The sequence below is a fragment of the Mustela nivalis genome, assembly GCF_964662115.1.
Source record: "Mustela nivalis genome assembly, chromosome: 1".
NCBI classification, from domain to species: domain Eukaryota; kingdom Metazoa; phylum Chordata; class Mammalia; order Carnivora; family Mustelidae; genus Mustela; species Mustela nivalis.
The window spans coordinates 5,027,984-5,042,804 of NC_139020.1; the positions used below are offsets into that span (position 1 = coordinate 5,027,984).

Consider the following 14,821-nt stretch of genomic DNA (forward strand, 5'->3'; position numbering starts at 1 on the left):
GTATTTACATGCTACGTGTAGGAAGGTTATGTCCCAACCTGTTGTAGGCCACACTCCAGATTTTTGTCCTCTGATATTACAAGCTTGCACTGTCAACAAGATTCAGAGGATTTACCTTAAGAAGTGAACTAATGAACGAGATAAAGCCAGCAGTGTGTCTCAAACAGGTTGTTTGGCATTAGCAGCTAGTCATTATGAACACTTTTTAATCACTTGGTTTACTTTTTGCCTTCAATTTTATAACTTAGGCATGCAAAATATAAGATTTGGGGTACTTTATGAAAATTTAGGGGGCACCTGGGTGGCTCACTCATTTAAGCTTCCGCCTCCACCTCGGGTCATGATCCCAGAGTCCTGGTGTCCAGCCCTGCATTTCTGAATGTTGTACAGCCATTAACAGTTTCGTAGAGTTTATGCTTTTGTTTTTTAAATTCTATGCAAGAATTAAAAGTGAATTTACACATAAAAATTGCAATAATACAATATTCTATATTTGCCTTTACTTCTACCAGAGAACAGCATACTTTCATATGGCCTTGTGTTATAGCCTAGAGTCCTTTCATTTCAACCTGAACTAATTCCTTTAATGTCTCTTGTAGGACAGCCCTAGAAGTGAATTTCTGTTATGTTTATCTGGGAAAGTCTGTATTTCAGTTAGAATGCCCAAAATTAAAAAGACAGTAAACAACAAGTGTTTGAGAGGATGTGGAAAAAGAGGAACCCTCTTACATTGTTGGTGGGAATGCAAGTTGGTGAAGCCACTTTGGAAAACAGTGTGGAGATTCCTTAAGAAATTAAAAATAGACCTTCCCTATGACCCTGCAATTGCACTACTGGGTATTTACCCCAAAGATATGGAGTGAAAAGAAGGGCCATCTGTACCCCAGTGTTCATAGCAGCAATGGCCACAATCATCAGACTGTGGAACGAACCAAGATGCCCTTCAACAGACGAAGGAATAAAGAAGACATAGTCCATATATACAATGAAATATTACTCAGCCATCAGAAAGGGTGAAACCCAACTTTTGCATCAACATGTATGGGACTGGAGGAGATTATGCTGAGTGAAATAAGTCAGGCAGACAAAGCCAATTACCATATGGTTTCACTTACTTGTGGAGCATAAGAAATAACATGAAGGACATTACGAGAAGGAAAGGAAAAGTGAAGGGGGAGGAATCAGAGGGGAAAATGAACCGTGAGTGACTATGGACTCTGAGGAACACACTGAGGGTTTTGGAGGGGTGGAGGGTGGGAGGTTGGGTAAGCCTAGTGGTGGGTGTTAAGGAAGATACGTATTGCATGGAGCACTTAGTGTGCTGCATAAACAATGAATCTTGGAACATTGAAAAAATTAAATAAAATTTAAAAAAATAAAAGTTTAAAAAAACTGACTGAAAGTGAAGGGATGGAGAAGCATCTGTCATGCCAATGGGCCTCAAAAGGAGGCTGGGGTAGCGATTCTCGTATCAGATAAATTAGATTTTAAACTAAAGACTGTAGTCAGAGATACGGAAGGACACTCCATCTTTCTTAAAGGATCTATCCACCAAGAAGATCTAACAATTGTAAATATTTATGCCCCCAATATGGGAGCATCCAACTACATAAGACAACTGTTAATCAAGATAAAGAGTCATATTGATATGAATACATTAATAGTAGGGGATCTTAACACACCACTCTCAGTAATAGACCAAAACTTCTTTTTGAATTATAGTTTTGCTGAGAGCAACATTCTTGGCTGGCTGTATTTTCTTTTAACTTTTACAAAAAGATTTTATTTATTCATTTGTTTAATTATTTATTTGTTTATTTAAGAGTGAGAGAGAGAAAGAGAGAGATATGGAGAGAGAGCACAAGACAGGAGAGCATCAGAGGGAGAGGGACAAGCAGGTGCTCCATTGAGCAGGGATCCCAACGCAGGGCTTGACTCCGGGACCCCAGGATCATGACCGCAGACACTTTGGCTGACTGAGTCATCCAGGCATCCCTTGGCTGGCTGTATTGTAAAATGTTTTTGATACACATTTTTTCCATTTAATACATTAATTCTAACTTGTGATTTGGAGTATGTAACAAAGTACTTTCTTTAATTATATACTGTGATTGTGTATTAGCTGAGAACACACTGGCAATGAAGGCACTGTCCCACAGCTGCTGTGCATGTTGTGTTCTTGTGTCTACTCTTTATAAATTTATGTCTGGTCTCCTTGTTTGTAAACTCTGCCTTCTCACTGAGCCCACAGGAGCATGTCTGCATTCTCAGCCTTGGGTTTAGGCTAAGAATGAGACATCTGAGTGTTGTGATAGTCCACAGCATCGTGTTGAAAGGAAGGGATTCCTGTTTGAGAGTTGAGAGTTGAGTCACTCTCAATTCACAGTTGAGAGTGAGCACATGGGCTTCCTGATGCTTGTTTTCACTGCGTTGGAGGTGTAGGTCTTTAGGCATGGGTCATCAGGAGTGTTACTCTGGGGTTCAAGTTTCTGAAATTTACTCCTGGGACTATGATTATATCCCTTAGAATTCTATAAACCAATGAATTCCAGAAATTTTGAAAGGGTAGAATTTGTTTTTGTTTTCTTTTTAAATGATGATTCTTCTTGGAGAACCTGTGTGGCTCAGTTAGTTAAGCACCCAACTCTTGATTTAGGCTCAGGTCATGATCTCAAGGTCATGAGACTGAGCCCCATGGTTGGCTGCATGCTGAGTGTGGAGCCTGCTTAAGATTCTCCCTCTCTCTCTCTCTCTCTCTGCTGCCCCTCCCCCACTCGGGTACACTTGCCTCTAAACTATCAAACAAATAAATGATTCCTCAGTAGTTACTTCTTGCCTCCATTCTTGAAAATAACATACACATGCTCTTTCTCTGTTCTACAACTTTATTTTGCTCTCAGAAGCAGACATCCTTATATTTAATAAGCATTGATATTCTACATCCTACATATTGTGTTCTCATTGAATAGATTTAGAGTATGCTACGTCTTAACTTTCTTTCTTGATCTAAATCCTTATATTTTTCTTCTCCCTACTATAACTGGTAGAAGTGGAGTCCTTTCCCTTGCCAAGTGATCTTTCAACTTGACCGTTTTGTTTTTTCCTCTCCTTAAAGGCTCACAATTTAGAACCTGTGCTAAACAAGGGATTCGGGTGTCCTTGGAAGTTTGTGAACCCCCTGCTAACTCATCCATGCTTCACAACAACCCCTTCCTTCCACACATAAGGAAACAGAGACACAGTGGAGTTGAAAGAGTTAGTTGCACAGCTGGATTTAAACCCAGGTGGTCTGGGTCCAGAGTTCTCATCTTAAAAACAAAAATGATCTGCAATTCAGATAACAAGCACCAAGCTTAGTTTATCTGAGTGCCTAGATTTGTCTAAGTAGACTGACGACCAAGTTTTGATGTGTAAGGAACCAAGCAAGAGGAAATGCATTTAATTATTTAAGAAAAGGTAGTTTATTAAGCGTTAATAATATGTACATCAATAGTAAATATTTATGCCATTTGGGGCAACAGAGAAATACGAGCGCCTTTGCTACAAGTTGGCACTTTTCCTGCCTAATATCAATTGTGAATAATCATAGCCTAATCCAAACTGATCTTTTCTATCAGCCCCAGGTAGAAGCTCATCCCAAGATTTTTTTCTCCTAGTGTCAGATCAACTCACTGCAGATCCAGAACTCTAACTCTCCATTGAAAATCAGCAAACTGTCAGAAGTCAGCAGTTTTGACATGAAATGCACTGGCACCTTAAATTGTTTGTTTGTTTGTTTATTTGTTTGTTTCTCTGGTCAGACCTAACTTGAGCCATTGACTCGCTAGACTAACTCTGACTGTGTTTGCAGTTCTGCGTTCTTACTCCTAAATGCTTTTGAAAGCATATAGTAATAATAGTAGTAATAATAATATTAAATAGCAGAGTAGCCACAGCTCTGCTCTGTTGACCTCTGCTCCCTATGACTGTATATGAAAACTCCACCAGACAGAGGCTGGTGTACTATGTTTATTGCTGTGTGCCCAGCACACAGGGTCGTTAAACACGTACCAGGAGCTCAATGAATGGTTTTCATTCAGATTTTTTTTTTTTAAGATTTTATTTATTTATTTAGTTGACAGAGAGAAAGAGACAGAACGAGTGGGAACACAAACAGGGGGAGTGGGAGAGGGAGAAGCAGACATCCCTTCGAGTAGGGAGTCCAGTGCACCTGGGATCATGGTCTAAATGGAAGACAGACGCTTAACGACTGAGCCACACAAGCACCCCTTCATTCAGATGTTTCTCAGCTTGATCCTTTAAATCTCCCCCAAGCTGATTATTGAAATGTGCCTATAATTGATTAGTGAACAAATTCTGCAGATATCCTACTACTTACTGATTTAATTTTATGGAATCATCTGGTACAGTAACTGGTTTATATTAAGTTATTGCATGCTTAATGATTGCAGTTGACAGTCTTGCATATTTCCAGGTCTCTAAAATAAAATTGATAAGGTCTGAGCTGTCACTCTTTAGTGAACTAGATTTATGGCCAAGGGTAAGGTTGTATCTTTAAGAAGCAGTTTCCCCCTTTACAAAGTGAAACTATGCATAACAACCCCATAGGGTTGATAGGGAGACCATATGGATAACTTGTTCATGACCCCACCAGCCATAAGTGACCAGGAAAGTTGGCTTCTTTGGCTCCATTTTAAGCATGAAATGACTCTGAAATCCTGTGAGACCATCCAGGAAGTTCCTGAGAAAAACTGTCCTGAGGTGAGAAGGTGAAGAGGAGTTTATCAGGGAAATTAAATCAGAAAAAAAGCTTTCCAGACTGAGCTTGGCTGTGTCCATGGATGGCCAGTTTGAAGGCTAGAACCTTGTCCTCATTGACAACACATAACAGCACAGAAAACTGACCATGGATCAGTTCACCATTTAATGTGGAATGTGCAAAATTGAGGAGTACAAAGTAGAGATGTGATTATCCTAACATAAAAAAAAGTCTCTTTAATTTGACAGTTGCTATTTGTTGGATGCTAGTCCTAAGGAAAAAAAAAAAAATAGGTTTAACAATGAAATTAGAATCCCTTCTTGAACAGGCTTAAAGTATGCCTATTAGCAAGGCATGGAATGCATTAAAGGGAGAATGGTAATGATTGTGCTAATATTAGAGAAACAGGAAAGAAATCTTTTCTTGAACGTATAATTTTCAAAAGCTTCTAAGGAAAACCAAATCCAAATGCCTCTTTCACAGCATTTACATGAAGAGTGCAGAGTCAGAAATATTTTCATTCAAAAATGATTATTTTCTAAAAAGTTTATCGAAATAAATTAAGCGTGTTTGCTGAGGTACAAATTAGGCCATGATTTTCATTTAGAACGATGAGAAAAATCAAGTAGCGGGATAGCACAATTTCACTCTTCTCCTACTTCTGTATTTACATCCCACAGCAGCAACTGTGTTCCTCTTTCAGTGCCATGCGAGAGGGCTGAAGGAAGAGAGAGCAGAGAGCATGCACGCGGTTTCTTGCTCACCTTCCTCTCTTCCGTTTTCTCTTCTTTCTTTCAGTTCCACCTTTTATCCAACCTTTTGAGTTTCCAAGATTCTCCATTGGACAGCGGGTCTTTATCCCATGTGTTGTGGTCTCAGGGGACTTGCCCATCACGATCACCTGGCAGAAGGACGGCCGGCCAATCCCAGCGAGCCTCGGGGTGACCATCGACAACATTGACTTCACAAGCTCTTTGCGGATTTCCAATCTCTCCCTCATGCACAATGGGAATTACACCTGCATCGCCCGGAATGAGGCCGCAGCAGTGGAGCACCAAAGCCAGTTGATTGTGAGAGGTAAGGACAAGGACATAGGATGCGTGGCGTCAACGCAGCCAAGTTCAACGATGCTCACAGAGAGCGTTCGCTTGAAATAACAGGAAAGAATAAGAATTCATAGAATTTGCTGTCATCCCACTAAAATAAACCCCACTACAAACTCCACTAACACCAAATCAAGATTTTATTTACCTAAAATATGAAGCTCCAAATAATTAGCAACTAAGAAATGTGTGTAGGAAGAGGTGGGGTTAGGGTTTAATGAACAACCGAGGCTTTTCCTGCATTGGCTGCAAAAGGTCATAAGCTCTTGCTGTATTGTGTTTATTCTATTTAGCACTTTTTATGATATTATGTTTTAGGTTATGGCTTTAAAAGCTTCAAATATTTTTTGTCAGATCACATTTTTTCTAAAGAATAATAAAATAGTAACTTTTTTATTCATTTAACTGAAGTACAGTTGACACATAGCAAAAAGTAGCTTCTTGTATTTTTTTTGTTTGTTTTAGCTTTAGAAATGTGAAGTTACTTTCAATTTAGAAATATGTTTTGCTCCTCTCTTCTGTTTAGCATTATACCTCTCATTAATTTAGGAGACTCAAACAACATTTATTAAATCAAACAAAACAGGGGATTATTTATTTAGAAATTAAAATGGGGGGGTCTAGCTTGTAGAAGATATTGACAGGGGACTCAATGCATCTAAAATGTAAGCATTTGTCTTATTTCAAATCTGTATTCCTGTCACCAAATTCCCAGGAGCACTTTACTCTTCATCTGCAAAATGAGCAGCTAGTATTCTGTAAAGTCCATTGGGCACTGACATGTGGTTTTATGATTCTCTAAGTGCTACATGCATTCATGCCCTAGTATAGTTCTTACCCACATTGCAAAAGCAACTGTGTAAAATTAAAGGCTTATGTTAATGTTAATTATTAAGCATTTTTAAGTCTCCAAATATTGGGCTCTCAGAGTAACTTTTAGAAGAGGTTGATTTTCATTATTTTCCAGATAGTTGATAGATCTGAGCAGATTCTTTCTGAGCAACAGATTCCTATGTCCTTCCTTAATCTTTGGACCATGTTCTCATGACATCTCTCCCTTTCTGGCTGAAGAGTAATGTACTTTCTATGTACTTGCCAACAAAAGAGACTGAAGCATATTTAGATTTTATGTGAAGAAACCAACTTTGTATTTGTGAAAAGAAAAGATTTTCCCTGAGCAAGAAAATATATTTCAGTCACACACAAGCTAAATATACAAGTGATATTTTTTTCTCTATCTACCTTGTGCTTTTGAGTATAAGAATAGTAATACATGAATTTCTTTCTCATTTTTTGAAGATAAATAAAAATGGGAGCCAGTGCGGTATCCATTTCCCAAATGTTTTCTTATAAGAGAAATTGACTCTTACTAGTATTTGTGAAGAGCAAAGCAGTACATCAGCCTGTCTCCTGAAGAATCCGTCTGAGGGATGCAAGTCAGAAAACAAAATGTTGGTCAAAAATGTACACAATGTTGTTCTGTATCACTTGCCCTTGTAGGGAAGGTAACCAAGGGCAAAGGTCAGATGAACTGAAGTTGAGCCCAGCTTCAGGGGTGATGTGTTTGATCACAATCTGATTAGTGGCTCCATGTGGTTATTCTTCAAATATGGCAAATGAACTTCTGTGAGCTTAGCATTAAATCACCAATGAGGTAAGATAATTCTGAGAAAAGGAATGTGCTTCACGAGCAGGTCAGTGGTTGGAGAAGTAGTCAAGGACAAAATGTTGTGGGACAGTAATCCTTAATCTAGATTTAACCATAGAATCTCTTAACAGATTTAAGAAAACACTGATAATTCTTTTCTGGTCCCAGTTAAGCCCAATTGAAACATAATCTTTGGGAGTAGATCCATCTTTCAGATCTCTGAGGTATTTCTTTTGATTCCCCCCCAAAATCTCTTGTTGGTGTTTCTCAAATTTTATCACACTTTAGAATTACATGGGGATATTTAAAATTCTTAATGTCTGTGTTGCAGCCCAAACTAACTAAAGAGCCATCTTTGGAGGTGGGGCTCAGGCATTAGTAGAATGGCCCAAGTGGACTTAGCATACAGCAAAGTCAAGTCCTAACACTCTGAATTATTTGAATATGCTATTTTAGGAGTCTGGATTTTTTCTAAATGTGAAGAGTGACTTTAGTGACTTTAACAAGGTAAGTGACATGGCCTGATTTATCTTTTTAATTATAACACTAACAGTTGTTTGAAGAATGGACTGGTCCAGATAGTAGGGATAGTTATTAAGAGTCCATTTTGGAAGTTCAAGTAAGATAAAAAAGTGCCCTTAATGAAGGTATGAAGGTGGCAATGGTTAAAGTAAGAGGAAGGAACTGAGTTTGAGATATCTTTTGGAGGCAAAGCAAAAAAATAAAAAAATAAAAGATAAAAAGTTTATAAAGTGAATGTTGCAAATAAGAGGAATAACATTTATTGCTTAATAAGATAAACAGAAGTCTTTAACAGAAGTAGAGAAGAAACAAAGAATAGCAGTGACATGGTGAACAATGATGTGGGAAAAACAAAACATTTTAGCATTTGAAGTTCTAGGAATCAGGAAAAGAAACAGGGAAAAGGAGAAGGCTGTAGAGTAAAAAGATGTCCAGTAAGTGGTGCCCTGGAAGCAAATTAATAAATATATCAGGAAACATAGGTAATAATGTGTATAAAATCCCACTGGAAAGAGAAAAAGGAAATATAAGAACTGGTTATTTGGTTTAGGGAGATGGACATTGTTTATGACCATGAAGAGTGGTATGGTTGCAATGAAAGTCTGATTAGTGTGGCTAATGAACATAAAAGGGAGACGAATTAATGTGTGGGAATTCAAGGAAATATGTACAATTATTTTAATATTTTCAGAGACATTGCTATGATGGGAGGCAGAAAAACAGAGAGAGGGAGTTGAAGAGGACATAGGACATGGGACAAGAGAAACTTACATCCAATGGGAATGAGTCAGTAAAGAGGAGAGAAATATGTGGTAAAGATAAAGAGGAGATAATTACAGGATCAAAGTCCTTGAGTTAGTGAATTGGGATTGGATTCTTTGCATCAATAACATATATTAAAAGCACTATAGTAAGAACCATTGTGGGGGTAATCCAAAAGACAGAACCAACTGAAATGATTGGAAATTTCAGGGAGGCAGATTTTGGTTCAAGTAACTTGAAAAACAAAGTATAACATTTATTGAATGGGGCCATCAAACAGTAACAGGTAATGGATTTGTACGCCTATCATGAAAAAAAAAAAACTATAAAACTGGGAAAAAATTTATAAAACAACAATTTCCAGGCAGTGAAACAGGAGGCAAAGGGTTGTGATTCTTGAAAAAGTGGAAGTATATAAATTGAGCTCCAAAATTTACCCCAGACTTCTGCCTGGGGCACATTCCAAACAATGGCAGAGGGATACAGAGCCTAAATAGATAACAGTGATCTTTCTGGGTGAAGAATACGGACAGAAATTTAGAAACTATTGAGGTGTGGGATTTTGCAGGGCAGAATACTGAGAAGTAGGGAGCTGTTCAGAGAAAGATTTCTAAAAATCTCCTTTTGAGTCTTTAGCTGAATACATTTCATGTGCATAGGATGAGACTGCATGACCTCTACCAGGGAAGAAACACCAGGTAAATGTGAGATCAATAAAGACATCAGAGGTTACCCAGGGCTGAGGTATAATGGAGTTCTGAATAGCCAGAGTAAAGAACATACGAAAATTCTATTAAAATCTTAGGGAGGCCACTAAGAGGAGGGCTAATCTATCCCTGGAATAAGGACTACTCTAAACAAGCCCTACAAAGGCCTTAAGAGAGAATTGACAAGATAAAGCTTCACCAGTAAATAAAATGTCTTCAAGACATTAAAGACATTACTCTTTAAAGGAAGTCAACAAAATCATTACTCTCAACAGTGTATTTATAATGTGTTATACATAGTAACTAGATATATGAAGAAGGAGGAAAATGTGAGTTGTAAACACAAGAAAAAACAAAGAAACAGACTAATGGACATGCAGATGTTGGAATTAGCAGACAAGTTTTTCAAGCAACTATCATCTCATTTCAAGGATTCAAAAGAAAAGTTATGTGCAGTAAGTGAATACTTATGGAATGCAAGAAGGTAAATGTAAAATATTTAAAAAAAAAAAAAAGAACCAGAAAGAATTTCTAGATCTGAAAGACATAATATCTGAAATGAGAAATTCACTGGATCTATTTTTTTTTGAATGGCTAATTTTTTATTGTTTTATGTTAGTCACCATATAATATATCTTTAGTTTTTAATGCAATGTTCCAAGATTCATGCTTGGAATGCTCCATGCAATATGTGTCCTCCTTAATAACCACCACGAGGCTCACCCATCTACCCACCCCCCTCCCCTCTAAAACCCTCAGTATATTTCTCGAAGTCCACAGTCTCTCATGGTTCGTCTTCCCCTCTGATTTTCCCTCCTTCACTTTTCCTTTCCTTGTCCTAACATCCTCCATGTCATTCTTTATGTTCCACAAGTAAGTGAAACCATATGATAATTGACTGATATATGATATGATACTGATATGATATGATAACTCTCTGCTTGACTTATTTCACTTAGCATAATCTCCTCCAGTCCCACCCATGTTGATGCAAAAGTTGGGTATTCGTCCTTTCTGATGGCTGAATAATATTCCACTGTATATATGGGCTATGTCTTCTTCATTCATTCGTCTGTTGAAGGGCATCTCAGCTCTTTCCACAGTCATTGGATCTATTTAATAAGATATTAGATACTGCAGGGGCGCCTGGATGGCTCAGTGGGTTAAAGCCTCTGCCTTCAGCTCAGGTCAAGATCCCAGGGAGCCCGCTTCCTCCTCTCTCTCTCTCTCTCTCTGCCTGCCTCTCTGCCTACTTGAGATCTCTGTCTGTCAAATAAATAAATAAAATCTTAAAAAAAAAAGATATTAGATACTGCAGAATAAAGGATTACTGAATAAAGGATTACTGAACTTGAAAAGAGGGCAAGAGAAATTATTCAGGTATTTTCATGGAGAGGTGAAAGATGGAAAAAAATAAACAGTGGCTCACTAAACTTGGGAAAATGTCCAATATTCCAACATATACATAGACTCTTAAAAAGAGGTGGAAGGAAAAAAGACATTTGAATAATAATGATTGGAAATTTTCTAAATGTGAAGAAAAATATAAATCTACATATCAAAATGAACAATAGAACTCTCAAAAAATAAGCATAAAGAAAAACCATTCCATGGCACATTCTAATTAAATTGTTCAAAACTAATAATAAAATGTCAAAAGTAGCCAGAGAATTATGACTAGTTACATCAAGAGGACCAAGTAAGAAAACTTTAGGCTTCTCATCAGAAACAATTCAAGCTAGGACAGAATGGAACAGTATCTTCAACGTGCTGAAAGGAGGGGATGGAAGGGAACATGTATCAGTCTAGGATTCTATAACCAGCAAAATATATTCTTCAAAAATGGAGGGGAAATAAATAAATTTTTAGACAAAAGTTTAGAGAATTAATTACCAGCTAGATTTTACTACAGTAAATATTAAAGAATGTTCTTGAAGCTAAAAGAAAATAATTCCATGGAAACTGATGTACAAGAGGAATGAAGATCTCTTGATATAATAAATTTATGGCTAAAGATAAGATACACCTTATTATCATTTTCATTTCCTTTAAAATATTTAGGAGTTTAAATAATAATTTATAACATGCAAAAATAAAATAGAAAATAATATCACAAAGAACAGGAAAAAGGAAAGTGGAATTTTAGTCTTGTAAAATTTATCCTATGTTATCCATGAAGTGGTATGATACTATTTGAACATAGGTGTTGTTAGCTAAATATGTTCAATACAAACTCTTGAGCAATTATCAAAAATGAAACAAATAGGTATAGATATTAATCCAACAAAACAGATATGTGAACATTAAAATATACTTAATTAGCTGGGGGAAAAAAGTAGGAAAAGAGGGACAAAATACAAAGGAGAGATGGAAAATGGATGGAAAACTTAAATACAACTATATCAATCTTTCATTGGGTATAAATGGACTAAACATACCAATTAAAAAGGAAAAATTATCAATCATGATTAAAAAGCAAGATTCAAATGCATGGTACCTGTTAAATATAAAGACATAAGTAGTAAAAATTAAAATTGTATAAAACACAAATCACAGAAAGCTTAATTGAATGTATTAATATTAAGTAAAATATTAAATTAAATTTAAATCTCAGGGTAAGGAATATTACTCTAGGCAAATAAGGACATGTTAAAATAATAAAGGGGGTTAATTCATCAACAAGACATAAAAATCTGAAATACAGATACTCCTAATAATAGAAATCCAAACACATGGTTACAGAATAGAACTGAAAAGAATAACAGACAAATAAACAATGACAATTGGGGATTTCAGCCCTCCTTTCTTATTAACTAATAGTACAAACACCAAAAAAACAGCAAAAAAAAAAAAAAAAGACTTAAACTATACCAACAACCCAAGTAACCTAGTTGGTATTTATAGATTATATCAAACAACTACAGAATGCACATTCTAGAATTCTGATCACCTGAACAATAAGAATTTAAGCTTTGTTATTTAAAGCCACTAAGTTTGTTGTGATTTATTGTAGCAGTTATAGAAAACTAATGCAAAGACAAACATAACTGCAGTTCCTACAGCCATTAATTAAAAGGACAGTGAAGAACTGTTTTGGACAATTTTATGCCAGCATATTTGATAATTTAGATCAAATGATCAATGATTTCAAAGATATAAATTATCCAAATAGATACAAAAGTGAACATGTGACTTGCCCTATGTCCGTTGTAAGGATTGGATTCATTATAAAAACCTTCCAACAAAAACTGAAGACGGAGAGAGCTTAATTTGTAAGTTTTTATAGAATTTAAGGAAAACAGCACCTTATACAAACTCCTTCAGGTAATCAAGGAAAAGGGAGGAGTTCCCAAATTTTTAGACACAGCATCACCTCAAGATAAAGAAGTTGATAAAGTCATGGCACACAAAAAATTTCACAAACTGTTACTGCTCATGCATATAGGTGCAAAAATAGTGGCGTAATACTACTATGTCAATATAACATTTCAATATAATATTGCTACCATAATACTACCATGTCAAATCAGCAATAAAATAAAATGTAACATCTCATGACAAAGTGGGCTTTATTACAGGAATAAAAACTTGGTTTAACATTCAAAATTAATCTATAGATTATTATATATTATAATATTATTATATTAACAAAATAAAGTAGAAAAATCACACATTAAAATAGATGAAAAGAATTTACTAAAATTCAATATTTATTCTTAATTTAAGAAAAAAAAAACCTCCCAGTTAACAAAAAATTGTAACTCTCTCACTAGAATAAAAGGGACCTAGGAAAAATCCATAGTGTTTTTATTCTTTATCCTCATGATTAGGAATGAGATAAGCAGGTCTGCTCTCAGCTTTTCTATCAGTACTGCTTTAGTTGGTCATAGCCTTTGTGCTTAGACAAGAATAAGAAATAGAAGGCATGACATTTGTGATAGAAGGCACAAAATGTGCCTACATGTGCTGATGATATGGGTGTGTACAGAAAAATGTTAACAAATATACCAGTACCTATACCCCAATGTTTATAGCAGCAATGGCCACGGTCGCCAAACTGTGGAAAGAACCAAGATGCCCTTCAACAGACGAATGGATAAGGAAGATGTGGTCCATATACACTATGGAGTATTATGCCTCCATCAGAAAGGACGAATACCCAACTTTTGTAGCAACATGGACGGGACTGGAAGAGATTATGCTGAGTGAAATAAGTCAAGCAGAGAGAGTCAATTATCATATGGTTTCACTTATTTGTGGAGCATAACAAATAGCATGGAGGACAAGGGGTGTTAGAGAGGAGAAGGGAGTTGAGGGAAATTGGAAGGGGAGGTGAACCATGAGAGACTATGGACTCAGAAACAATCTGAGGGGTTTGAAGTGGCGGGGGGTGGGAGGTTGGGGTACCAGGTGGTGGGTATTAGAGAGGGCACGGATTGCATGGAGCACTGGGTGTGGTGCAAAAATAATGAATACTGTTATGCTGAAAACAAATAAAAAATAAATTTAAAAAATATACCAGTATACAAAAGAAAAAGAGAAAGGAGTCAAAATTAAAGTGTGTCAATATTAAAAAGAAAAAGAGAGAGAGAGAGACACACACATACACACACACACACACACAAAGGAACACTGTAACAGAAGAAATGAGACAAAAGAACAAGACAGAGAAAACATTTTGTTTATGTCCAGGACAAGTCCTTCCCTATCAATAATAATTAGTTTAAATGTAAATAGAATACACTACGAATTCCCACAAAATACAGACAACTCTGAAGAACAGTACACTGAGTAAAAGAAGCCAGACACATAGAAAAGAGTATTGTATTCTATTCATAACATATTTGTCATGTATTCAATTTATATTAATTTACAAGAGCTTCCAAGATAGAAAACTAATCAATAGAGATAAAAATCAGAATGTTGCCAGCAGGAAGGGGGTTGGGGAACTGACAAGGAGAGAACTTTTGGGGTGAATGGAAATATTCTAAATCTTTTTTTTTTTTTAAGATTTTATTTATTTACTTGACAGAGACAGAGAGATCACAAGTAGTCAGAGAGGGAGGCAGAGAGAGAGGAGGAAGCAGGCTCCCTGCTGAGCAGAGAGCCGGATATGGGGCTCAATCCCAGGATCCTGAGATCATAACCTGAGCCGAAGGCAGAGGCTTTAACCCACTGAGCCACCCAGGTGCCCCGAAATATTCTAAATCTTGATGGGATGTGGGTTTTGTACATTTATGCACTTGTCAAAATGTATCAAACTATATGCTTTAAAGTTATGTATTTTACTGTATATAAATTATACTTCAGTTTTTTTAAA

At 36.4% G+C, this 14,821-nt stretch overlaps 1 protein-coding gene across 2 annotated transcripts in view; it reads left to right on the plus strand.

Moving 5' to 3' along the window:
• DSCAM (DS cell adhesion molecule) overlaps positions 1–14,821 on the plus strand; it is a 745,695-nt gene that overhangs the window by 478,033 nt on the left and 252,841 nt on the right. For both annotated transcript variants that reach the window (XM_082722200.1, XM_082722199.1), the window contains exon 9: positions 5,558–5,836. In XM_082722200.1, coding sequence (XP_082578326.1) covers positions 5,558–5,836 — 279 coding nt within the window. The remainder of the gene's footprint in view (positions 1–5,557; positions 5,837–14,821) is intronic.